At 39.6% G+C, this 27593-nt stretch overlaps 1 protein-coding gene across 2 annotated transcripts in view; it reads right to left on the bottom strand.

Annotated features, from left to right (window-relative positions):
• Positions 1–1176: 1176 nt before the first annotated feature.
• sdc3 (syndecan 3) overlaps positions 1177–27593 on the bottom strand; it is a 42141-nt gene continuing 15724 nt past the window's right edge. The window contains exons 2-5 of one of the 2 annotated variants that reach the window (XM_079258611.1): positions 16344–16434; positions 11209–12032; positions 7297–7486; positions 1177–4036 (exon numbers count right to left, since the gene is read on the bottom strand). In XM_079258611.1, the coding sequence (XP_079114737.1) occupies positions 3870–4036; positions 7297–7486; positions 11209–12032; positions 16344–16434 (1272 nt within the window). In that variant the 3' untranslated portion in view covers positions 1177–3869. The remainder of the gene's footprint in view (positions 4037–7296; positions 7487–11208; positions 12033–16343; positions 16435–27593) is intronic. The other variant, XM_079258612.1, reaches the window with a different exon arrangement.

The raw sequence follows: 27593 nt of genomic DNA, 5'->3' as shown, positions 1-27593 counted from the left end.
TTAAAACAAAAAAACCCCAAAAATCTTAAGCTTAGAGACTTTCATATAAAGCCTAAACCCTCCAACTGAATAACCTCGTCTCCTTTTGTCATGCAGAGACACTCAGGAGACTCCTTGAAATATAGTGAAATTGAAATACAGTGAGGGACAGGGGGACTCTGGACAAACTGCTCTCTATTATGGACAATCCTGCTCATCCACTCCACTGTACTTCGCTGTGGCCTGCTGGGGCAGCAGTACATCCAAAGGGGACATCTCTCGGATTGACAAACTGATCCGCAAAGCTGGACAGGTGGTTGGCTGTCAACTGGAGACATTTGTGACAGTGAGGGACAGGGGGACTCTGGACAAACTGCTCTCTATTATGGACAATCCTGCTCATCCACTCCACCGGACTGTAGAGGGGCAAAGGAGCTCCTTCTCCAATAGACTTTTACAGCTGCGCTGTCACAGTGAGCGCTACAAGAACACATTCTTACCATTCTCTATACAGATGTACAATAACTCCCCACTTTGTGACAGATAACATACATTTCAAAGCCTCTGTGTAAACTGGCACTGCATTTAGTCACATGTTGTATATATTGTAAATTTCTAAATTTCCATATTCTATATTGCCAATTTTACTTGATAGTTTTATTTATCTTTTATCTTTGTAAAAGTGTACATATTCCAGATTGCTTTATGGATAGTACCTATTCTATTTTATTATTATTTACTTTTTTTTTCTCTTACCTACTATTGCTGTTTCTATTTCTTCCTCTATTGCTGTTCTGAGCTACTGTGACATCAGAATTTCCCTTGTGGATGAATAAAGTCTGTCTAAGTCTAAGTCTACAGTTTTCATGAACTCCAAATCTTAAGTGCAGACTCGAAACGTCAGCCATAACTAAAACTGTGGCCTAAATCTGATCAAAACTACTAATTGAAGCATAAAAACAGCCCCATAAGGATGACTCAGTGGCATTGATGTTGAGTCTGTTCTAAAAAAGTCTCAGCCATAAGTTTGCCAGACAACCAGTGCTACATCAGATCTAGTTATAGCAATACTCGATGTCCCATTTAGTCTAAAAGTGCCATACAGAAACTGTCTTACTAGAAGGGAAGTGCTTACTTGAAAATAAAAAAAAATAATAAAAAAAACGACAAAAGATGAAAGGTTTACCCAATCAGGTTTTTATTTGGAACAGAGTGGCAGATTAGTGACAGGGCGGTGGCGTGGAGGATCCGCCTCCTCTCGCTCACTCGGTCAATGACAGAAACTCAGCCTTAAAAAAATGCAAATGTATAAAAACAGGAATGGGAACAGCAAACACAGAGAGGTGTAGCCTCCACTGGGCTTCACACTCACTCGCGCGCACACACTCACGTGCATACCTAGACTCACACACACACATACAAATTTAACCCTCTTTCTCACACACTTGTCGTATTTGGCTACGCAGGCTTAGATGGGTACAAACGCAAAACTTTGACAGTCACTTTAGAAAAGACAGTACGTGTTAAGATCCTTCCTGCCTGTGAGAAAGTGGCGTCTCGTCTGTCTTTCTGTCCTCAGACAGACAGGTAGACAACCCAGACAGACAGTGAGAAGACACAATCAGTGTGTGTGATAGCCACTGTGAGGGACGAGCTGTCCCACATTCAGCAGTGAACAGACAAAACACACACACAAACACACACACTAAGACAGGCTAGTGTAGTGTACACAAGAATCTGCTGTGAAATACCAAGGTGAAGCACTCATGTACTCACACACACACACACACACACACACACACAGACACATACATACAGGTGGCAAGTTTAGATGAGGTGTCGACGCACACACGTTCTCACACTGGTGAGGTGGGGTGGCCGGTGATTTCACACACAGGAGTGGAGGAGGTGTGTTACCCGTCTGTGGAAGAGCGTGAGAACTGCTGGAGAAGGTAAACACACACTCGACCACAGTACATTCCAACTTCAACGAACCCCTCTTTTCTTTAAAATACACTCGCACACAGACAAAAAAACACAGGCATCCATTCACACACACACACACACATCCAGAAGAGTATAATTTTGACTCCCATGCATTTTGTTCTACAGTACTGAGTATAAGAGAAGCTACTAGCCCAGTCACACTGGTGTGGTTATTGTTACAATCTCTTACATAGAAGCACGTTACTTTCCTGTTACCTCTCTCTCCCCTTCACCTTCACTAAAAATGGTCCCAATGCAAGAGAAAGTTGACCCCACACATCACTTTTCTCTCATCGCTTTTTGACTCAGTTAATGCATGTGGGAGCAACTTCCTGCTGTATGCAAGCTTGTTTTTCGTCTAAAAGCCTCTCGTGCCTCCCAGAGGCCCCTCCCATCTCCAAACAGAGAGCCAATCAATGGTGGCGGGGGAAAAAAAAAAGTGAGGCATGCAAAGGAGTCTGTAAGGGAGGGAGGGTAATATCTAATGAAATGATGACTGAACATGTAGTTGTGCTTTTACACAGAACAGACCAAACTCTAAACCACCAGGCAACTGATTAAAAACTAATCAACGACTTACAGAAACCACCTGATCTTGCTCCAACCACAAGTGATGACTATCACAATGATGATGGGTTTGATATGTGTTCTAATGATATGATTTACAGTGGATTTAAAGTCTGTGTGGTGTGTTTCGATGCACAGCAGGTTTTACGTCTGCAGCTGTGTGCGCGTGCGTGCATGTGACAAGAGCACAGCTCATCTAATGTGATGACGGATGTGATGGATAAAAACTCTTCATGATCATGCAGATGGTTAGTGATGCCAGAAAGGATACGCCAATATTTACAAATAAACATTTTTTTTTTAAAAAACTGCTAAATACACATCCTCCTGTTTAAGTGTTATTGTTATTATTATTATCATCATCATCATTAATATGGTTTTATTATTATTACTCACCACCCAGCCCAAAAACATTGATATATTATTGATTATTATTACTATCCATAACTAGTCTTTGTACAGCTTAAAGGAGCCGAAGGGTCGCCAGCTCGCTGTGAGCAAACCTTGTTGCAACCGGTGAGCGTTTCCACAGTGGCTCCTTAACATTGTGAAACACAGCAAGGGTTGAGCACCATTTTCTGGTTGGCCAAGCAGAGCGAGAGGTCTGAGTCACTTTCCAGCAGATGCAAGTGTGTGAGCGTGTAAGTTTGTGTTTATGTGGCTGTCTGCATGTGTGTTTGTGTGTTTTTGAGCACCAGAGGTACGGAAGGCACAAAAGAGACCTTTCCTCTCACCTTTGACCCTGGGCTCTGTGCAGCCAACCAGATGCTCTGAGTTCTTTTTTGTTTTGCTTTTGTTTGTGGGGGATGATAGACAAAGTCAAGCCCAGCATTTGTCTTATTATCTGTGTGCCTCGGCTTGCTCCGCTGCCTCCTCTCCTCTCTCCTTTAAGCCTTTTTATTTGGTCTGTAAAAACAGAAGAGGAACTTTTTCCGTACGTGTTGTAAAACACAGGTTAAGAAGATTTTGTTTTGTTTTGTTTTTTTACAAAATAATCATATTACATACAGAGCAACATAATTTCTAGAATATTAATAACAACATTTACTTTAAAAACATCTTGTGTGTGTGTGTTATTTTTCTGAATACATTTGGATGTTTGTTTGTCCTCTTTTTTTTTCCATTTTCATTGAAAAGAAAGTCCCCAGAGAGAAAGGCGCTCTCAAGTGTTTTGGAGACGAGAGGAGGGGGAGGGATGATAAAAGGCGAGCAAATAGGGGGGAAGCAATGAAGAAGAAGAGGAGAAGGAGGAGGGGAGGACTTTTAGAGTATCTCTCTCTTTTCTCTCGCTCTTGTTTCTCCCCCGGTTTGTGGCGTGTCTCTCTGCCGTACAAGTGTTATGCATAAAACTCCTCCTGCTTGTCTGGTTTCTGGTAGGTGACGGTGGCCTGTTTGGGTTCCTCCAGCGTATAGCTGCCCTCATCCTTCTTCTTCATCCTGTACACCAGCAGCATCACCAGGAAGGCGGCAAACATGGCACCCACCACACCTCCCACTATTACAGCTGGAGCAAAAAATGGAAACAGATCAGTGATTTCAGACTTGCAGTGGATGACATGGTAAAGGTGCTCATAAGTTACAGAAAGTCCTGCCAATCTCTAAACTCTACACACTAATAAACTTCTACTCTGAAAGCATTGCAAATGTATGACAGCATCAGCATCATTTTCATGCTTAGCAAGAAACCTGAAGCGTCCGATGTGCCAACATGTATTTTGTGGAGCTAAAGGGTTGTTCCTAACTTAAAGTCTGAACCGGTAAGTCATTTAAGGTGGTTCATATGATCAGCAGAATTTTCCCCATTTCTGCTAAAATCCAGAAAGAACTCCTGCTGTGAAGTTAGAAAACTTGTGTGTGGCTGTCCAAATGTTCAAAAACTTCAAATTTGGCAGTAATGACAAAAATCTTGCCAAAGCTGTAAAGAAACTATTGTCATTAAGAGAGCGCATGAGCTTGTGCTGCAATGGAAAGTTGTACTTTTTCCTCAGAATTCACTTTAAAAGGTTTTTCACCACACTTTCCCCCATTCTTTTTTTGTTTTGTTTTGTTTTTTTTTGTTTAAAAAGAAACAATTTCTTTTATTAAATTAGATTCCGGTGTGTCAATGGCATGCGGAGCAGCACATATTTACTATTTCTGTTTTTACTGCTAGAGGCAAAAAAGAAACTACAACCCATAATGTAATATTTTCACTAATGTAAGTTGCTTATCACTGATTTTAGTTATAGTTGTGCAGAAGGTCCAAAAGTTTTAGAAATGGCATGTAAACATTTTGTAAAAACAAAGCACATTGATTTTCAAATTATCTAAATCCTTTATTTAGCTGTTTATAAAGAGTTAAAGGGGAGTGCTGCGACCACAATGTTACCTCTTTTATCAGCACTTAAAGCCAAAGTGTTTTACTAATTTGTACTTTATGTAGGATTTCAGTAGTTTTGGGCTTCCTTGGTCATTTTTCTAATTTCATTATGATCCAAAAGTTTTAATAGTCATGGATTTGGACTTGACAAGTGAGACTTTCTAGTTTTATTGTCTTGCTGAATTAAACAAGACCATCTCTTAGGAAAAATAAAAAAATTCCCCCTAAGACAGCAACATATGTTCCCCAAAAAATGTCATTTCATATCATCAATCTCAGGGTTACCACGAGTTACAGCACTTCCATAACATGGATTCCTCAATTTGTTGAATTGAAAGTTATGCTTGTTTTTGTTCTTGTTAATATGTCTCCAACATGCTGAGTTGCTACGTTTTGTTTTTTTTGTGTGTTGCAAGATGCCACCAGCCATACATTCATTGACACAGTGGCTGGGGATTTTTGCTGTGTTTTTGCAGTGCATAAACCGCAGTGTCAGAAAGGTCAGACAGCCTTTATGTTCACTTAGACCAGACGAAGAAGAGCATGTTTGCAGCTGTTCATGGATCGAGACGCTTCCAAGGTCAAATTAGCATATTTATAGATCCTCATTTACTGAGCAAAGATCTGTGGTCACTTGGGATTTTTTAATATTAAAAATTCTAAATGGACAATTCAGAAGAAATAAATTAATTTTTATTTGATTATTAACTTTTGGGACTGGACTTCAAGATTTTAATTCAGCTGGACACGAGGTGCATCAGTCCACCTTAAATCTATCCCAGGCCCAAATAAAGTGGAGGCATCTCTGAACTTGTTTCATACACTGGTTGAGTTTTAATTAGTATTTTGGAAGCATTGAGAAGAAAAAAAAAAAAGAACAGTATTATTGATTTTTAAGTGTTTCTGTACATATGCACATAGTTGATCCAGATTATCTTAACCTTTTATGATATTATGGATTATCAATATTGAAATCTGAAAATTTGCTGCAGTTTTACACTATTTGCGAGTGTGGAAGTCCTATCTTTTACATGTGTGTTGCACACATTGCAACTTTTATAAAGGATGTTCACACTACAGGCCGAAGTGACCCAAATCCGGTGTTTTTGCCCCCATAAGACCTGTGACTGATCTTTTATTAACAGTCTAGACGACACAGATCGGATATTTTCGAATGCGACCCAGGCGGCTTGGATATGTGGTCAGAAATCTGATGCGTATCTGATCTTTTGCCATGTGACTTCAGTCTGAACAATCAGGTCGCATTCAGTGTGACTCTGACATCATTCTGGAGCTATTAAAGATAGATGGATATACTCAGGCATGAGGAAATTAAATGTAATATGAACAGAGAAACAAAAAAAAAAAAAAATGAATTTGACCAGAAAATCGGAATTGTGCATTAGGACCTGCAGTGTGAGCGTAGCTATGTTGCATTAAATAATAATTACAAAAAAAAACAAAAAAACTCTTGATGTAAAAACATTGAATTGCAATAGTTTACAAATAAACACATTGTACAAAAACTGCAGTTATAATATTTGACATATTTACAATGACTACTAAAATGTATCACAGTAACGTTTGGGAAAGAATCTACATGGAAAACTCTCAATCAGCGTGAAAAGTCAAGGATGCTAAATTCCTGCACATTCTACAACACTACTCTAACAGAAAACTACAAATACAGCAGCCCTTTTCACACAGCAGACACACTATATTGGTGCCTTTGTTCAGGCTTTGTTGTACCTCTTTGGTTGTTCATGTTGACAAAACAAAGGTAAATCATCCTTCATACCTGAGGAACAGGATTCCACTTTGAACAGGCAGTGGGAAAAGGGCTATAGACTATGAACATATGACACAACAAAACACTGACATGTGATGAGTCTACCACACAATCTACCCTAAAAATCTGTTGCCTCCTGCTCTTTACCGATGATCAGGAAATCAGAAAACACCACCGCCAGCAGTCCACCAATCAGAATAGCTGAAGAAAAGACAGAGAGCCAGTCAGGTCAGGCAAGTTGGCTGCTCCCTCATTTTCTACAACAGCTCTTTGGGATGAGAAGAAGGGGCACTTGAAAAGGAATTGGATTTGCCCAAAGGGAAAAGGATGAGAAAAAGCAGGAAAAAAGGAGGGGTTGGACAGCCAAAGAGCAGGATTGCTTGTTCTGAGCAGGTCAAATGGGGCTAAGCAGCACATTCATTTATGGTGATGTATCTGCAGTATGTGAACCTAGGATAATGCTGTCCCCAGAAAGGAAAAGAATACAGGAGGCAACGGAAAGGGGGGGGGGGGGGGGTTGATCTAAGGTGACATGGGGTGTTTGACAGAAAGTCGGAATGACAAGGCCGTTAGCAAACAGCTGAAAGTTGGGACAAAAACCCAAATATAATATCACCTATCAAGACTTCTTTTCTCTCCAGGATGTTCCTCTGCGGGAGTTGGGCGGCAGGGCTACCTCTATCCACTGTGTTGCCGACAAAATCGGGATCCACTGGCATTACACCTTGGCCAAGACCATTCCGGCGATCGTCCCGGATCTCGAAATCTCCACTTGGTCCTGCAGCACCTACCTCATTGTTGCCATCCTGAGAAAGAGACAGAAAAGTAAGACTTAGAGGAAATTTACATTTGATGTAATCCCATCTGTTCCACAAAGTTGCTGCACTGAAACTTATCCAAACCAACATAGTGAACTTTCCATGGCATATTTTGGCTTTTAAACAATGAGCCTCTGTATGATCTAACTAGAGGAAAGTTGCTTATTATCCAGCATATATCTATACACAGACACACACACAGACACACACACACAGACACACACACACACACACACACACACACACACACACACACACACACACACACACACACACACACACACACACACACACACACACACACACACACATCATAACCTCTGGCTGTGTAATTACAATGGAGAAAACCAGACAAATTTAAAAGCATCAAGCTTTAATGCAATGCTGCTGCAAGTAAATAGAAACACATGATGGAAATTACTGCGGTCAGTAAATACTTAGGTTGTCGGTATTAAAGAGGCAATCAAGAGTAAAGCCAAGTATCAAAGCTCTTAAAAAATCCACCCGGTAATCCAGTTAATAAAGGTTTTTGTCTACTGCCATTTATTTACAATTTATTTTTGTTTCTTTTGGACAAATTTCATGGGTGGTAAGTTACAACTTCAATTCCAATTAGGTTGGGACGTTGTGTAATCTATAAATAAAAACACAATCAAATGATTTGCAAATCCTTTAACATTTTTAACCTATATTCAAAGACAAAATGTTTAATGTTCAAACTGATACACTTCATTGTTTTCCTGCAAGTATTCACTTATTTTGAATTTTATGCCTGCAACACATACCAGAAAGCTGCGATGGGGCATGTTTACCACTGTGTTACATAAGCTTACCCTTTAACAACACTCAATAAGCATTTAGGAACTGAGGACACCAATTGTTGAAGCTTTGTAGGTGCACTTCTTTCCCATTCTTGCTTGATGTGTATTTTCAGATGCTCAACAGAGCATGATGTGTCGCACGTATTCAATGAGAGACATGTCTGTACTAAGAGCAGGCCAGCCTAGTACTCTTTTACTGCATGTTGTAGCATGTGCAGAATGTGGTTGGGCATTGTCTCGCTGAAAGAAGCAGGGACATCCCTGAAAAGCACGACAGCATATATTGCTCCAAAACCTGTATGTGATTTTTTTTTTTTTTTAGCAATTATGGTAGGTTAAGTTACCTAAACCGCTGATAAGAATTAAAATAGTCCTTTTCCTCTTTGGGCTGGAGGACAGAATGTCCATGAATTCCAAAAACAATATGAAATGTGGACTCATCAGTCCACAGCACACTTTTCCGCTTTACGTCAGTCCATCTTAGATGAGCTCAGGGACACAGAAGCCAGCAGTGTATTGATATTTGGCTTTCACTTTGCATGGTGAAGTTTTAACTTGCTTTTAATAATGGTTTTCTGAAGTGTTCCCATGTCCAGGTGGTAACATCCTTTACACAATGACATTGGCTTTTAATGCAGATCTGACTGAGGAACCCCACATTCAGTTGGGGTTTGATCGTGTCGCTTAGCTGCAGAGATTTTTTCCAGATTCTCTGAATCTTTTGATGATATGATGAACTGCATATGATAAAATCCATACATTCTTTGCAATTGTAAGTTCAGAAATGTTGTTCTGTAACTGTTGGATGCTTTGCTCATGCTGTTGTTCACAAAGTTTGGAACTTCGTCTCATCCTTGATTGTGAACAACTGAGACTTTTGTGGATTTTCTTTTTATATCCAAGCATGGCACTTGTTTCCAATTAGTCCATAAACCCGTGGATTCAAATCCAAACTGAGTGAATATTTGCTACAAAAAAACAATAAGGTCATCAGTTTGAACAATAAATATCTTGATTTTTTAGTGTATTCAGATTAACATATAGGTTGAAAACGAATTGTAAATCATTGTATTCTGTTTTTTATGTACGCGTTACACATCACAACTGCACTGCAACTGGGGTTGTACATAAAATGTTCAAGTTGGCAATATTCTATTTAATCATTGTAAAAACCAAAAAGTGATCAGTTTTACTGTGTGCCAACGGTGTCATCAATACGATTTATCTTGTGACACATATGAATGACTCACATCCTTATCATGATCATGGACACTGCAGCTTGGTTTTTGCATTCATGAGTAATATTGATGGAGGCAACGGGTCTCAAAAAGTTGAAACACAAACTATTTGGCAAAAGTTCAATCGCACAAATGAAACTGTGTAAAAAAAGGAGCACCCCAAAAGAGGTGGAGTTTCCTAGAAGTAAAGAGGTGCAAATGTTCAGCAAGAAACATATTGTAGAGCCGTTTCATCATTTTTCTCAATATAAAATTGTTAAACACCTTGAATTTTTCACCATCTACAGTTCATAATATCTTTTTTTTTTTAAAAATCTTGAGAATATCTGACAATCTCTGTGCTAGAGAAAAATTGTCATTGGAAAATTTTCAAATGTTTCAAGGACAGTTATTGTTATTGCCTTTGCTCCAGTTTCTTTTCATCCAGACACTGCACAATATATTTGTAGCGTAACACTTCTGAAGCAGAGACTAAATTGTTGATGCAAAACATCCACTGACCTTGGTTTGCTTCTATCTATCACATTGTGTTTTTCCTAGCTATCGAGATACAACACTGCCACCGCTGCAGAGCTCTTAGGGGGGGTTTACCAGATGGATAAAAGAAAATTTATAAAGAAAATTGCTTTATGCATGAGCTTAAACACACATGCACACAAAGTTTGTATGACAGGGCAATGAGAGCTAGCATTATCTCTAAAGACGCATAACAAATCTTAGCTTTGTAGTGAAATACAACATCTGAGAAAACCTCTGTTTAGCCATTTTTATCTAAATTAATTCATACTGGTTACTCGTCTGTAAAAAAGATTCTGCAAATGAGAATGCAAGTGATTACATGCTTTGGCATATAATCAGTCTAAAGTCTCCCCTAAAACAAGTGTCCACACCGTTCTCCTGCTCCCTGCCCGTTTTTTTCTGGTATGTTGTTTTCCCAAATGGAGACTGATCCAGATGTGCACGTGGTCAGCCACAGAGGGATCTGATGGACTCATGCAGGCTGATAAGGATGATGTAATTAGCATCATGCAGGCTTGGTGGCAGAGCAGATGTGCAAACCATTAAAAACCTATGAGGACTTCCTCTTGTGTTAATGTAAATGAAGGTTGAGAAAAGGTTCTGGCTGATAAGTATATTTAATGATATAATTATCCATGCATTCATGTGGTGCATCATCATCATCAGAAGTTTTTGTTCAAAAAGTTCACTTTTGGTTGAAACACGGTGAGCCTTATGAAATGTGTACTGTTTGCAGATTTAATGAGGTATGGGAGCTGAAAAAAATATTATAATTACTGTATTTTCTTCTTTAATTTTAAGATCCATAACCAATTCTCCTTGTTTCCTATCTGTGAACTACTGTATATTCTATATTAACATGAATGAAGAACTGTATATTCTATATGAACATGAATGAAGAACTGTATATTCTACATTAACATGAATGAAGAACTGTATATTCTACATTAACATGAATGCAGAACTGTATATTCTACATTAACATGAATGAAGAACTGTATATTCTACATTAACATGAATGAAGAACTGTATATTCTACATTAACATGAATGAAGAACTGTATATTCTACATTAACATGAATGAAGAACTGTATATTCTATATGAACATGAATGAAGAGCACTGAGTCCCACCTGTGCTGTTGTGGGCTGCTGCGGGCTAGTTGTTCTCTCAGTCTTAACTACCTGTGTGGTCGTCGTCATGGGCATCCTGGGCCTGAAGGGCATCCTGGTTTTGACAGTAGTGGCTGCTGTGGTTGTAGTGGGTGCATCTGTTTTAGGCTCAGGGGTGGTCTCTGCTGTTGTGGAGATGTCTTCTTCTGTGGTGGTTTCAAAGTCAAAGCCGGGGTTATATGAAGTGGGTTCAGGTGACAGGTAGACATCCTCCTCTTCTTCTGTGGCACTGAGGTCATCTGAACCAGCAGAGGGTGCTGCACTTTCCACAAGACCTGTTGTTGGGTTGGTGGTGACCTCGGAGAAAGAAAAGGTTGACCGAGGAGCAGCGGTGGTCTGAGCGGCAGCGGCCCGAATTCGCTCCAGCTCTTTCTCCCTTTCAAGCTCACGCTCTCTTTGCCTCTCCTGCTCTCTTTCTTGTTCTCTTTCCCGCTCTCTTTCTCGTTCTCTCTCCTTCTCCCTCTCCCGCTCCCTCTCCATCTCTCTGACACGCTCTCGTTCTCTCTCTCTTTCTCTCTCCCTTTCCAACTGTCTCTCCTTTTCCCTCTCCATCTCTTTCTCTCGTTCCTTTTCCTTCTCCAATTCCTTCTCCCAGAATGACCCACTCTCTCCATCAGCATCGGTGGGCAAAGGGCTGGTGGACGCATCCTCTGGGCTGGGGCTGGGCTCAGCTGCAGGTGAGGCTGAGGGGGCAGGGCTAGTGGCTTGGGTGGTGGAGAGGAGGAGGGGCTCTTCTGTGGTGAAGGACACGCCCACTGATGTTGGCCTCATGCTGATCTCAGGAACTGAAGGAGGAAAGAAAAAAAACAATTTAAACAACTAACAAAGTCAAAGTAAACAACAACCTAAAAACATCAGACACTACTCTCAAAATGAGAGAATAAAAAAAATGTGTCATGAGCTGGAAGTAGAAACCAATCACATCAACTAAAATGTTAAAAAATGAACCAGTGAAGAATTTAAGCTGCTTAATGTGAGAGAAAACATATCTTAAGTGGAACAACAAGACCTTGGTTTCCTTTTTCCTGCCATTTAATGTTTCCCATCACACGTAAACGCTCCTTAATGTAACGCATAGAGCAAATCCATAATCACTATTTGCAGCTGGATTTTAAAACAGCATTTGCAGCTACATTTATGAACACTAATGTGTTTCAATTAAATATGCTAGAGTTTACAGATTCCACTCAAAGCAGGGGTTATAAATCCTGTTCTTACTGGTCACTGTTTAGAAACGCAGTTAGCTGTTGCACAAAGCATGATGATGTGAAAAACATTCATTTGATAGGGGGGAAAAAAGACAAAACTGCAATCAGTTCTTGCTTTTGTAATACTGGACTGTCTCTTTTACCTATAGTCATTTACGGAAATTCAGAGGTTGAGGGTCAAGCATGTATTGGGACAGATGCTGAAAACAAGGAATTGGAGAGGCTCTTTTATGGCTCCCTGGTTGTGGAAAACCAAACCAGTTCTTAGCTGGAATCAACAGAACAGGTTCAAACTTAATCTCTGAACCGAGACACAGAAACTGGTTTGGTAAAAAGGAAAACATTGTGAGCTCGCATTACATGGATTTGGTACTGACAACCTGTCAGCTTACAACTGATTTAAAAGGCTCTGGTAGTGGTTTTTTAAAACTCTTAATGGCCTTTCTCCTGGCAGCCTATCAAATTGGATTTACCGTCGGAAATCTTCAGGCTTTCTGGAAAAGACCTTTTAATGAGACCTATAGTAGAACAATATTGTAAGACCTTATTTTCTTATTATGTGAAACAACCTTATTGAAAGCCTGAAAGCACCTCAGAGCCTGAGAGCATTTTTTGTAATCAGTTAATTCCCGATATATCATTATACTGATAACTGAGTTTTATATTTTTGGTCTTAGAGTACTTAGAGTAGGATTTTGTACTTTCCAACTTTCTTTTGATCCTCCTGCAGATTTTTTTCCTCATACAAACTCATTTTTACCACCTCTGAGGTTATGTTTTATCCTGGCGCTCACCTGTGTGTCTGTTTGTTAGCACCTTTTTGTGCAAAAACAGATTTTCATTATTTTTTATCTTCATCTAACTTAGATTGCAATGCGTTTTGGGAGTGATCCGGATCACCATCAGGATTCAGGAATTTTTGAAGAATCCTTTATCATTGTGAGATTGGACCATTTTCAATATATAACTCCACATTAAATGGTCAGAGTGCTTGGCCAAAAAACACAGGACAAGTTCCAAACAGGCTTTACAAGATATCTGTCATACATAGATCTGGATCTATATTTTACATTAAACTCTGGATAATATCTATAACTGGAAAAAACAGGAACTTTGGAATTTCCAATTCTGCAAAAGACCATGCAACAAGCACAACAATATAGCGAAGTTGACGCGGGTTCATTACCAACAAATTCATGAATCTAATAGCTTATACATATGAAATGAACGTAGGACTATAGCGTCAGCTGGAAATTACAGTATGGGAGGAAATAAGCTGCTTGGTGGATGTCTGTGCTCTCCGAGTGCTTTTCTTGTTTTAGTCTAAATACAAAATGTATTTCCAGCCCAAGCAGTGCATTGATTAATTGATTGATTGATGGAAGGAACTATACTTTTTAAGAACTAATTTTTATCATATTTATTTACTTGTTTCCATTTACACGTTGTAAAGCACTTTGTTTTTCATTTAATTTGCAGTGAATTGTAGTTCAGGCCTTGTGATGTTCACTGGTATGCCTTTTTAAATCCATGATAATCCATAAAGCTAATTACTGGACATGCTATGAACACAATTTGGAACGTCCTTTTTTTTAAAATTGTGCTTGTATGGTAAGTACCAACTTATTATAAAGCATCGTTAATATATTTTAAAAGTAAAGTGTACACGCATACGTATCTCCATGTATCACATTGGGGAAAAAAAAGCTTGGAAAACATATGGTGTGTTTGGGAACAATGCTCTCTGTTGGAAACAATAAATCTTTGAACTTTGTAACTCTGCAGACCCTTTACATGTACAAGAAAAGTCCAAATAGGGTGAGGGGAAGTTTGTTAAATATTCATATACTATAATATGACTCTAAGAAAATTTTTCATTATATAGCACTGCAGCAGTTTATATCATGGCAAACAATACCAAAGCTGTCAGAAGTGATAAGGCTGCAGCAGAAACTACCTTCTGACTTTTAGTACCCAATAGGGAAGCATATTAGATTTTTTCCAGTATGCTCATATTTTCCAAATTCAATTAGTCTAATTGCAGATAGATATGTGCACACTCTTTCCAGTGATTTTAAAAAGGACATGAGGTCTCCTCTGCAACAGAGCTTAAATTATACCTGCTCTTACTGTGATGGCATGCAGGCAGATGCAGAGATTAATTCTAAAGCTTCTATAATACAGTCATCAGGCAAAACCAGAGAACTGCTTCAGTCCAAGTGTAAAATCTGACATTTTTATTTTCAAATTACATTTTTCAAATAAGACTGTAAATCAAAGCTAAAATGAATAGTTTACTGTAATCATCTGAACTTTTAGATACTAAACAAGTGATCAACTGCTTGAGAAAATGCATGACAAAGTTCACCCGTGGGTTTATATGCAGGATGGTGACAGAAGAGAATGAGATTTGTGTGTCATTATCCTTTGAGAAGTTAAGTGTCTGTTGCCTTCAGCTCTCTGTGATCCCACATTTTAAATGCTAGTGCACTGAATGACACAGCCGCCTCGCAACTGTGCTTGTTTTAGTCAAATTGCTTATAAAGTAGAGACTTAGTGATGACTTTGCACAGCAATCAGACCCACAATTAAATCGCTATTTTTTTCTCATTTAGCTGTCTGAAAACAAAAACTGAAAAACAAGTAAATGAGACTGATTACAGTGAAGTGAAAAATTGGGAGCAGAAGCCATCAGAATGGATGTTTTCCCTCCTTACTGGAAGAGAGAGTGATGAGTTTGGTTTAGCTGCTTTTAATTTTCCCTTAGTTTTATTCTTTCAGCATGGATGGAAATCTTTAAAAAGATGGCCTATGTTACATGTCATTTTCATGCATAAAGTGCCCATTTTCAAAAGAACAAATTGGTTGAGAAGGGCTGAGTGGTCCGTTTCCTTTTAAGTCTTATAATACTATTACAGCACCTTTTATTCTGTTATAGCAGTGAAGCTCCTTGGGTTAAAAGAGAAGCAAATTGAATTTATAGACACAAAGAGAAGGAGGCTGTCAGAGGAGCCGGAGATGATATCGAAATATGGACCTCAACAATGCAGCTTCTGTTTAACACGTAAGATGTCTAAAAACGCCTTGTCAGAGGCAGCAGCATAAAATGCACATCTCTGTGGAAAAAAAGAACCCTTTCTTTGGAATATTTGACTCCATATCGTGGTCTGAGATAAAGCAATTTGCCTGGCTGCTGTTTCAACCGCAGGGGGTGCATCTGCCACACTCTCCTGCTCTGAATTGTAATTTATTTTGTGTTCGCCACTAGCGCAGTGCCTGAACCGAGGGCAGCCCTCAATGAGTCACGCTTGATAAGAACGGCCGTGCACAAGCCTCAAGTGCCAGGTCAGAAAATCAGCCTGAATTACACCGGTGTGATTTAGGTTAAGTAGGTAATTCCTACACACGCAAACAACCAGCACACTCAAAAGAGGGCATACACTCGCAGATAGTTGCACCCAGCTACTTGAGCGCGTGTGACTGTCTAATCTGTGTGGACTGTAATCTGATTAGAGCAAAGCAGATCTTGGGGAATCGAGCCTCAGTTAGCATTTGTTTGCAAGGGTGTGTCTGAGGTGTTTTCAGTAAACGAGTGCACAAACTTGGGCTGTCGAGCCAAATGGCATTTTCATCTGGTGTGCTTGCATGTGTATAGCTTCTGTGTGTGTGTGTGTGTGTGTGTGTGTGTGTGTGTGTGTGTGTGTGTGTGTGTGTGTGTGTGTGTGCTAAATAGGACCACCATAACTGAAAGACAGTGAGCTGGGATTGGAAGGAGGCGTGGGGGCTTTAGGGGTCAGCAGATTGAAACAGAGCAGCTGTCGTGTTTCAAAGAGCCAGGGCATGAGAGCATAACCTTGCACACAATGAAATACACACATACACACTTACAGCCAGAGCCAGAGCCCGAGTAGAGGTCCTCGTCGTCGAAAAATTCACCTCTCGCCGACCCATCATCATCGATAGGCGACCACTTCTGACCCTGGTTGAAAAGACAGGGGGAGGAAGGTGCAGATGACAGAGATTAGAATCATTCGCCATGAATGGCTGAGCCATTTGTCATTTCATTCGAAAGAGAAACCACTCTGGCAGATTACATCCACACACAGACACGCACACAGCTGTCTGAGAGGAGATGCAGGCTGCATTATGCTGGACAGTGCAACATCTGTCAGTCTGTGACACTGTGGAGGAGCATAGTTAATGAGTTGATCTAAAGCTGGGATTCTGGCAGAGGAACATCAAAGCCTTTGGTGGGGAAGAGAGGGGGTTACAGCTAGTCTCTGCTTGTGTGTCAATTGTAAGTGATGCTCAGACTGCAAAGCGCAAGACTTCAATTAACTTCTGAACCTGATTATATTTTTAATTACAGATTAATATGATACTGGTTTTTTTTTAGTTGCAGGGATATCTCTTTTAATAAAAGTGTTTAAAGTACTGATAACAGCCACAAAAATGGGGCATATTTTTAGGATTATGATGTAAATCAGGCCATGAATGATATATGAACAAACTCCTCCAGGAAAACCTTCAGAATTTAGATGAGAATATAATTGGAAAGTGTAGAGTATGTAAACTCTACTGAAAAATATATTTATAGCGCTACTATTTTATGTCTAAATATCCCTCCATCTTTGTCATTTATCAAAGACTGACACGTGGGTGCAACAGTTTGATCATGGATCTTCTGACCATCCTTTCCACAGCGATGAGCGCCAATGCGTTCAAAGAGATACAATCTCTGCAGTACGTCCAGGGTTTGCCTTGAGGGCTCCTCCCAATGGAATACAGCCAAAGTGTCCCCCCCTGGGAGGCACCCAGAAGGCACCCTGACCAATGTCTGAAGCCACCTCAACTAGCTCCTTTTAATGCAGTGGAGCAGCAACTCTGCTCTCCAGGGTTCCTCCTGGATAATCAAGCTCTTTATTATGCAACCCCAGACACCATTTGGGGGAAGTTCTTTTTAGGCACTTGTGACTCTGGGAAAGTCTACCGCTAAATGGCAGATTGGCACAAACACCAGATCATTTGAAATCTCTACTGATGACCCACTGTTATGAACTGGCTTTTAGCACAGGTTGATTGATTAAAAAAATATATGTTTCAATTTGCTTTACTGGTTTTAATTTTTTTCTAATCATTTTAATTGATTTTTTTTTAATTGATTGCCATATATTTTATTTAGCTAGTTGTTATTTTAGACTGTAAAGCACTTTGAGCAGCAGAGGCTAAGGGAAATATGCTGTATGAATAAATTTAACCTTGACCTTATTCTGTGTGTCACTAAGAGGAAATGGCCTTGAACACAGATCAACAGCTTAAGACACAAATGAGAAAATATACATTTTTATTGAATTTACAATAACATAAATATTCAATCGGCAAAATTGCAATAAAATAAATGCCAAAATGTCTTAATTTGACATTTTCTAGTCTGGAAGAAGTAAAACAATTCAAAGTTGACACAAATTGTTTTATCTGAAATGCATTTCCTTAAGACTGAGACGAGCTGGATTATGGGAAAGGAGGATGACAAATAGCTTGCTTCAGAGCTGTTTGTCTTCATATACCAAAGTATTTGAAAATTCGTGCACTGAACAAAGTGTGAGGTAAAAAGTAAACTAAAGCTTGATCGTTAATTCTGATGGTCATCACTCATGAGAACCAACTGGAAAGGCAATGCATTTGAAAGTTGTCGCGATGATTGAGCCTGGACTACAAAGAAAGTGTTGACTGACACGAGCTCCAACAGAACCACATCCAGAGTAGAAAAAAATTTCAGAAAAGCACTGGCCCTGCTCATTTGTATCTAACCCGTTGTTAAAAACCAAAGTTTGGCATCTAATTTTTGGAATTTTCCTATTTTTGAAGCCATAAAAACCAATTGTTTTGTTTGAGAAATAGTTTGAATGACTCTTTAATGACTATCCCAAATTTAAAATCTCTTAATTTTACATCTTGAGCAACACTTTCTGTACATTAGAGCTTAGCAGCTTGCACCATGATGATTCCGTTACTGTCTCTTATGGATCATTTTACTACTGGTCTTTGTTCCTCATCACGCCAATATAATCCAGATCTATATCTTGTTTCCCTGTGAGATGAAAGTGTGAGCTAGGCCAGCTTTCAGGGGGTCAGGCAGGGGGTAATTGTGGATCGTTCGGGGGGGCTGAATCTCTGAAGTGAATGACCTCGGCTTCCCGGTCAGTTTGAGGCTGATCCCAGGCCTCGCTTCATTCATTTCTCTTTTTTCTCATGACCTCAATCCCAGATCTCAGTGATATTTAACCCACCCATCTGCACTCAGAGGCTTTCCTCATTACAAAAGGTCAGTTAATACTGTTACTAAATGCATGTGCTTTATCATACAACATTACAGAGATAAACCCCAAGCATCACATTACAGTTTGAGTCAACACAGGTTTTTAAATTGTGCTGTTCTTCATCAAAGACAAACATATTTCAGGCTTATTGATTTACAGACACAATGCACATTGTGTATCAATTTGTAATGTATGCTTTATGCTCTTGCTTCTGTTATATATACAATGGTTATGGTTAAACTACAGGCTTTGAACAAAATAAATGAAGACTGCCAACTTAAAAATTCTTCTAAGCATGTTGTAGTCATGTTTGCAGTGTATTAAAAAAACATTCCAGTTTCCAAAGTGGGCATGTTGGCATTTGAAATCTGAGAGCAGACGGTTTACGAGTCAAAGCTTCATCCTAACAGGTATAACCTGAGTTTCTCACTGGTTTCATAGAAGCAGAGCACATACCACTCATCTATAACATTCCCTGGCACACCTTCCAAATATCCAGTGCTGGAATATGTCCTGTGGACATTTACCATATGAAATTAACTGTGATGTGCATCTTTTGAAACTGTAGACTTCATAAAACAGATGTGGCTACTGGATTTAACATATGACAGATGTGCTGCAGAGTGGAAAGCAATGCCAGGGCAGAGCTGACTTGAAGTGCAATAAGTTATCACTGATGGTTGTTAGGAGGTGGTATGAAAAACAAAGGCTATGGGGGTAACCAACTAGCTGCCTGGGAAGCCTTATCTAAATAAGGCAAGTAGTGGCTCAATAGAGGAAGGCAAATCCAGAATTTAAAGTTTCAAAGCTTTCTACACAGCAGCTGGTGTCAAGGTGGTTTCCATATTTTACATAGTCTGTGTTTGAAAGGGGCTGTTCACAGTGGGTGCTTTAAATTCTGTCAACTGAGCAGCTGAAAGAATCAGCAGCACATTAACACCATTAATTGTGTTCTGGTCATGATAAGATCCACTGCAAGTTCTTCCAGTGTGGTTTTGGTCAACAACAACAAGGGGACAGAAAACAACTCAATGTGTTTAGCCGAGGCAAGCTCCTAAAAAGCAGTGACAAGACTTTACCAATCACCTAAAACAAAAATATCATGTTCATCAAAAGGGCAGCATGTCCACATGGAAATGAAGCTAATGGGAGCAGTGGGAGTAAAACAGAGTGCTGAGAGGTTTTGTATAGCTTCATAACAGATTTATCTGGTTTTCCTAAAGAAGATTTCAAATTGACTTTTGAGGACATTTACTTGTAATACTGTATCCTATGAGCCCTAATCTGGGCCTAAAAGAAGAAAAAGCAGAGGTTTAGTTTTGCTGCAGGTACTGGAAAAGAGTGGCGCTGTAAATCTGACCAAAGCAAACTTATCTCCTTAGCAATCTTAAGTCCATCCTGGGGCCCTGCAGAGCTGTTTTCTCTAGCCTGTGTGATACTAATTGTACACACACAGAGGAGCCGAATCTCCTCCTCGGCTCCAGACACAGGAAACCTGATGCCTTTAAAAGCCAATAAAAGCATAATGGCATCTAGAAACCCGAGCATCTCAGCCCATCACATCACAGCAGGAGGTGGAGCTGAAACGCTATATGTTCCTCCTGAAAATGAAATTGACTTTAAGTTGTTTAGAGTCTGTACAGACCAAGGATATGGGCTTCATAAAGTCTGAGTGTGTGTTTTGTGCTTCGAGTGCAATGTATGTTTGTGAGACAGAAGAGTGTGTGTGATGTCAAACCCTGAAAGTGCTGAAAAAATACTGAAAAGACGCCTCGGTGTGAGCATGGTGCAAATGTGAGAGTGTGTGCTGTATTCCAAGGTTTTACAATGAAGACCGTTGCTATGGGCAACCTTTGCCTTTCACAGAAATTCCCATCTCCCTGTGAGAAGCTATCTGAGACACACACATATATATAAACACATAAATGCGGGTTGCTCAGCACAGACACTCACATGTACCAAAGAACCAACTATATAAGCAAAGTTGTTATGCCACGTCAACCTTAAAAACAACATCACACAGCCTGCTCCTGCGACTACTCCCCACATCCTCGCCCAGGCCTCCCTCCACCTCCACTCTGGATCCACACACACTGTGCCAGCATACCCCTGTCTTCGCCCCAGTTTCCTTTCATCTCAAACTCTATTTCTTATCTCGAGGCTAGCCCACTGAATTCAGCATGACTTCAAAAAAATACACATGCATACTTAAATAAATACAACCCGCCCCCAAGGAGAATCCAGAGCTCACCCCTAGGGCCCCATTTAAGAGTCTCCAACACACCCCAACCTACAGGGCTCTGAGAGCTACTGTCTGTACTCTGTGTTTAAATGTGCCTCATCTATGTTTATAACAAAATTTAATAGAAATATATAATCAGCCTGTGCCTCAGCATGTTTAATTTATGAGTCAATATTATATGTGTGAAATCACAGTATGGTGGGCAGTAGTGCGTCACTGTATGTAATTACAGTGCGTGTGTGTCTGTGTGAGTGTAATCACAGGTTTTGTTTGTGGTGAGTGTATTTACACGCAGACAAGTGCCCCGCAGATCAATCTGTGAGGGTGTGTTTTACGTGAATTTGGGGGAGTCCACTGGGGCCAGCTCTTCATTTTGACCGTTTCTGGAGCTATAAAGAGCTCCTCTTTCAGCCCGTACCACATAGCTAACTAACCTCAACGAGACTCAACAAGCTCCTCGCCACCACACAGATTACCTAGGGCCAAAATCATCCGTATGTTGCCCTCAATTTTCCTCCACCGCTGCATTTTTGTTCTCATTCGTTATAAAAGGAAACCATAAGATGACAACCGTATTCAGCTGGATCTGCAAAGTAAATGAGATCCTGGTTTTTGGCAACGTATGAAGCAGTGCCACTGTAAGACATGCGGTGCCAGTTGGAGTCAGTTTAAAACAATCTGGGATCTTGAAATATATAATTATATATACTTCTCTAAAAAGAAATGCAGGAAACATAAAATTGAGGAAAAAAGAAATGCAGAAAGGATTAGTTTTTCCTGTGTGTGTGAGTGTGTGTGTGTGTGTGTGTGTGTGTGTGTTGGAGGGCTGGGACGGTATTGTTTTGTTTTCCCCAATATGAACCCAGGTATGTCCTCTGAGGGATGTTGTAACATTTACAGTGACTCAGGTAGAAACTTGATCTGTAGCTGACATCAGGTTGTGCGCTATAAATCTGATCCTATAGCTTTCCTGTGAGAGTGTCAGCTCATGTTACAGATGCAGGGCCTGGATTTTATACCTCAGTTTACAATGCTGTAATTTCACAGATATTGTTCAGTTTCACATTTTAATCTGAGCTGCGGTTGGAAAAAAAAAAAAAGATATATGTTTTGCTGCCTGACTGTAAAAAGCAGGAGCAGAGGGAAAGAAATACCAAGGTGTGTTTGCCTTTTCTACAGAAAGCATGGGCGTGGAAGTCGTAACAATAGAACATCCCGACATTAGTAGACCAGCTGGCAGATCAGCTGGCACATGTGTGTGACCTAAAAAATGATTCCCCACCACCACCACCACTTTTGGTTATTTAACTGGTTTGTCAAGTTCTGTTGAGTTAAGAGAGTCCCTTTAGGCTAACTATGTAGATAGAGAGCTTCAGTGTGATCGACTTCAAATGCATTCCTCAGTAACCCGAGAGTCTGCTGCTACACAACGCCTGGCACACAAATACGCAGACTCCACACACACACACACAAGCATATTAGGCTTTTGACACAACACAATTTTGCCCTGCTTAGGAGAAATAATAATTAATTGTGCTTTTTAATACAAGAGATTCCCTTGGAATAAGCACATGACTGCTGTGGCATCTGAGTTTTTGAACAGTGAGTAATTATTTGAAAACTCCTTCTTTTCAGCACCATCTGTGAGTCCTCACTCTTTCCCGTGTCCCTACATTAACTGCAGCCACAGCACTGAGGAGAAACACAGGGAGAGAAACATAACGAAAGGCACTAATCCATGTTGAATTTTTAACATCACACCATTCTTTCAGTTTATCTTAATCCCCGAAATTAAACATTACATACAATCTCAAGTTTACAGCTAACAGAGCCTAGTTTTACTTGCAAAGCATGGCATACCAATTCTTTTTAAGACCTTGTCCTTACAGAATCATTCACTGGACCACTGTAACGCCTTGATTCTTTACTTTTTCATTAATCTGTACATTCATTCTTTGAGTCATGGTCCTGTTACATGACTTGTTCACAACAAGCCCTTAGAGATGGACTTCAAGGCGTCCAGATCCTGTGGTTGCAAAAGCAGCCCAAATAATCACCCCTCCACCACCGTGCTTGACAGGAGATGCGAGGTGTTTGTGCTTCATCTTTATTAAAACATTGAAGTCTTATGTTCAGATGCAACTTGGCAAACCTAAGGCATCATCACACCTGAATGCTCACAACCAGCTGTCAAAACATCTGCTAAAGATTAGTTAATAAAACATTTGATTAGCAGTACCGGATTTCTAATGACCTTACCTTCTAAAAGCAGAGGTTCCTGGTATATAAAACCTAAAATAAGTCTAGTTTATTTTTTACAAGACTATATGAAGAAAGACCTTCCTTTTTAACAAATCTTTTGGAGACAAGTATCTCCTGAGATGGAGTCTGTATGTACAGAGCCCAACTGTCCAGGTTACACTCGTATAGTTATGGGTAGTCTTGCCATCCATTAGTTATGCAGCCATGGGGACGTACCCTGATGGACTGAGCACCTTGGTGCTTTTCCCTAATGTATAAATATATAACAGCATTACCACCATTTAGATATTTCTCCTTTCTGTGCAGGTCTTCCTGTGTTGTGAAGTGGCGTCATATAAATAAAGCTGAATAAAGCTGAACTGAATTCAACTGAATGGAGCTGAACTGAATTGAATTGAATGTTGCTATCATACTGTATTTAAACATCCTGGTATCATGGTGCCTTGTGTTACTACAAGTTGTTATATACACTGTGGAGCACATCATCTAACCATTCATCTCAACATTATCTTTGACACAATGTGACACAAACATCTGCCTCTACATCTTCTAAGGTGTACAACTGCCTGGATTAAGTAATTTTACCTATGCAGCTTTCTCCTATAGTATATAAGCATTTAGATGTATATTACTCTTAATGGTTCTGTGTGTGTGTGTGTGTGTGTGTGTGTGTCTATGTGAGTGTTTGTGTGTGTGTGTATCTTAATTAATAATTTAGGTTCCACTTACTGAAAGTCTGTGTCGAGCTTGCCCATATTTGTTCCAGAGCCATCACGTGAGCAGTGCCGGTCTCTATTATTACTGCAATGAATGTTTTAAACCTCCTTGTGAGTGTCCTGGCTAAACGCAGGCGCTGGATGTCAAACTTCTTCACTCGTCGTTTTCAGACAGTGTGACAGTTCTAGCTTTATAAAAGACAATTATCATCTGGCAGAAGGTTGAGTTAGATAAGCTTGAGAACTGGGTAAAGTTGCAGCTATGTCATTTTTCATGTTTCCCAGCAGTTTAGTTCCCTAAAGGTGGAGATCACATGCATGTCTTTATAGCTGCTGTTCTCCAGAACAGTCTGACCCACACCAATACGAAGTTTAAACCATATTGTTCCCTGATGTCCATCTTTCTGGGAAGATGGGAAAGGTTGCACTTATTGGTACAAGCCCTCCATTACAAGAAACTTATTTACTGCCTGTTCACTGTTTGTGTTGTTTCACGCCCATCTTTTCTTTCCTGAGTAGATCCCCGACCCCATCAGCAGTGACCTCTAATCTCCCTCCATCTCTTGCTTTTCTGCTTCGTCTCACTCTCCACCCTTCTCTCTTCCTCATCTACCAACTGGGCAGGCAGCCAGGCTGGACGGCAGCACATTTACAGTCAGACAAGATGTGAGAGAGATAAAGGACAAGTAGTGCGTGTGTGTGTGTGTGTGTGTGTAGGTTACCAGGTGATGGCCTGGTTAAGACACCTGCCGCCTTGAGCAGAGATTAGCACAGGAAGCCTATGCACAGTCACTCCACTCACACATTCTGTGACACCTTTTAAACACATGCACAAAGGCAGTCAGATGTCGAGACAGTATCTTGTAGCAATGACGTCAGCTGAGCTCCTCTAAATCCTAAAACATCTGAGACCTGAACATTGCAAACAAAGTGATCAAATAAATCCTGTCTCTTTATTTTAGGATTTTCTAACCATAAACCATGCATATTATTCACATGTACACATGACAAAATAGCACAGATTCACATTTTCATCTACGAGTGCTACATTATTACATTTTTTGGAAATTATGATAAAAACTAACGTAAAGCGTTTACTTAATACGTTCGAATGGCATTGACTATTTCTGATGTGCTAATAAGTAGAGGACCACAATGTTTAAAAGTAAGGAAAATGGCTGTTTGTGTGAGTAAAAGTCACCTGAAGTCTAATTTTAACTTAAGTGTAATTGATTTATAAGTGTATATCAAATATACAATAAAGTGACTATCTGCTAGTCTAAACCATGATACAACCTTCCATTGCAAATGTTTGAAGACAATATGGGAAATGTAGGGGAAGATGCAACAAAACAACACAAAAGATGACTCAGTGTGTGTGCTGTGTCATCAGAGGGAAATGCAGTTATTTAAACTACAGAAAACGCACAATAACGTAATCCAAGAGTGTTATGGAGACTACAAAAAGGAGGACAGGAGGAAGTGGCAGTACCATGAGTAAAACTACTATTCATTGGAAGTGACAACAACCACTCAGACATTGCACTTGACAGCTCCACAAGTATAAGACAGGGATCCACAGGATGGTGCCCCAAAAGAAATGGATCTATACACAGTGGTTGGAGAACTTGTGCAAACTAATTAAAACCAGTAACTAAGAATGGCTTATCTTGTGTGAAGCAATATGAGTTAAAAGTTTTGATAAATATGATGGTATGTATTTAGCTCTTATATTCAATGACAGTATTACCATCATCACTTCAAAAACTTCACGAAAACTGCACCCATAGTTTTTTTTAACATTTGCATGTATTTTCTGCATGACGCTATAAGTAAATAGTCATGATATCAACGTACATGTTGTAGAGTACACAATATAAAAATATACAATCTGAAAATAACTTTTTTTGTCTGAACTCACTGATGTACTCTTGTAGATGACAACATGATTGTTTTTTTCCCTTCAAGCACACAATTCAAATTTAAGCAAATTTGAAAAGGTATGTATTAAAGAATTTAGCAATTTTATCTTCAGATAAGTAGAATTAAATGTTTTTTTTGTTTGTTTATGGATTCAAGCCTATATCTGCAGCTGGCAACTCATTCAGCAGCACTAAAAATACATTTCCAAATATATTGCTTAAATATAAAGTTATTGCACTTATTTACTTTCTCCAGGATTTTTGATCCAGCACTAAAGCAAGTAAAACGGCGTCAAATTAAACAGTTGAGCTATCATTTAATGACAGTAGATGCTTTACAGTAACAGTATCAGCAGGGGGTCTTGAGCAGGCAGTCTTTGTTCCCACAGAGCCGTTTTACACTAATTAGAGGTTTAATGATTATGAAGTAGCTCTGAATGTCTATACAATCAACCTGAATAAGATTTACTACTAAATATCTGTCTGATTAAAAAGAGGTATTATCCATTCTGTTGCTCATCATCAACGTACATCTAAGATTTTTAGGCATTTAATAAAAAATTTTTTTTAAATTTAAAAAAAAAACTGCAACCCACTTATAGATGAGAAGCTGTGAGCAGCAACTGAGTGGGAAGGGAGAAACATTTGCCAAGCACCTTCTGATCTTTTCCTACATGTTTGTCTAACTTTTTCACACTTGACTGCACGCTGTGAGCAGTCAATGTGAACCACCGAGTAAAAACCGTAAACACGTTCATGCACGGTAACCAGGAAATGACTGAAAAAACTCCCCACTCCCACTATTTTTAGTCCTTTCTGGCGATCAGATGCCTGATAGCGCTGCAGTGGCTGATCCAAGTCGCGGACACATTAGCTGTATTCATTCCTCGTAGAAAGCCTGTGGGAGGATGGCATTACATTGGCTCTAGTCTGTTATTCCAGCTTGCAGCTTAGTACGGCACCAAACCACTGTGGAAAAAGCATATTGCATTTTTTTCTAATATTATCTCCCTCTACGGACTTATAGGGACAAAGATGATCTAAGTGATGAATGCCCTCTGGAAAGGCATGCATTTGCTAAATATGGTATATGGTACAGTGAACGGCTTGGTCAAAGAGCTGCAGGGACAGAACAGGTGCATGCTGGAGGAACACAATGAATCTGGATCACTCGATGCAAATCTAAATCCATTTTCATGCACAGACTCAGTATTTATCTCACATTACATGAACTGTTCTCAAAAATATAATAATAGATCCAAATCAGCTTATTGCAGTGGTAAGTGTACTTCAGTGTTCAGTAAAATGTTTTAGTGTTGGTTTGGCAGCTACTCTTCATTAGATGCATCTTTTCTAGAATCTGTTATAGCAATCTTTAAATGATGAAACTGGACTTGACTGTATATTAACCTCTCAAAATTGTTCTAATTTTTGCCCAGAACAGTGTTTTTATAGACAAAAGATGTATTGTGTCCTAATTATTTTAATGGACAGCTTTCATCAAACCATTGTTGATGTAAAAGGATGGTTTTTGTTGCAGTATCACCTGATACTGGAGCTCAGTGTGACTTCATACATAAATTGCATAGACTACTGGTCAGGAATAAGGATCAGAATCTACAGGCATGATTTTAGGCTGGAATTATCTGCATCACTCAAATCTCAAGAACCATAGC

This window comes from Telmatherina bonti, assembly GCF_933228915.1.
Source record: "Telmatherina bonti genome assembly, chromosome: 19".
Taxonomy (NCBI): Eukaryota; Metazoa; Chordata; class Actinopteri; order Atheriniformes; family Telmatherinidae; genus Telmatherina; species Telmatherina bonti.
Note: the sequence above shows the minus strand (reverse complement) of the source record. Positions and strands in the feature narration are given on the sequence as shown.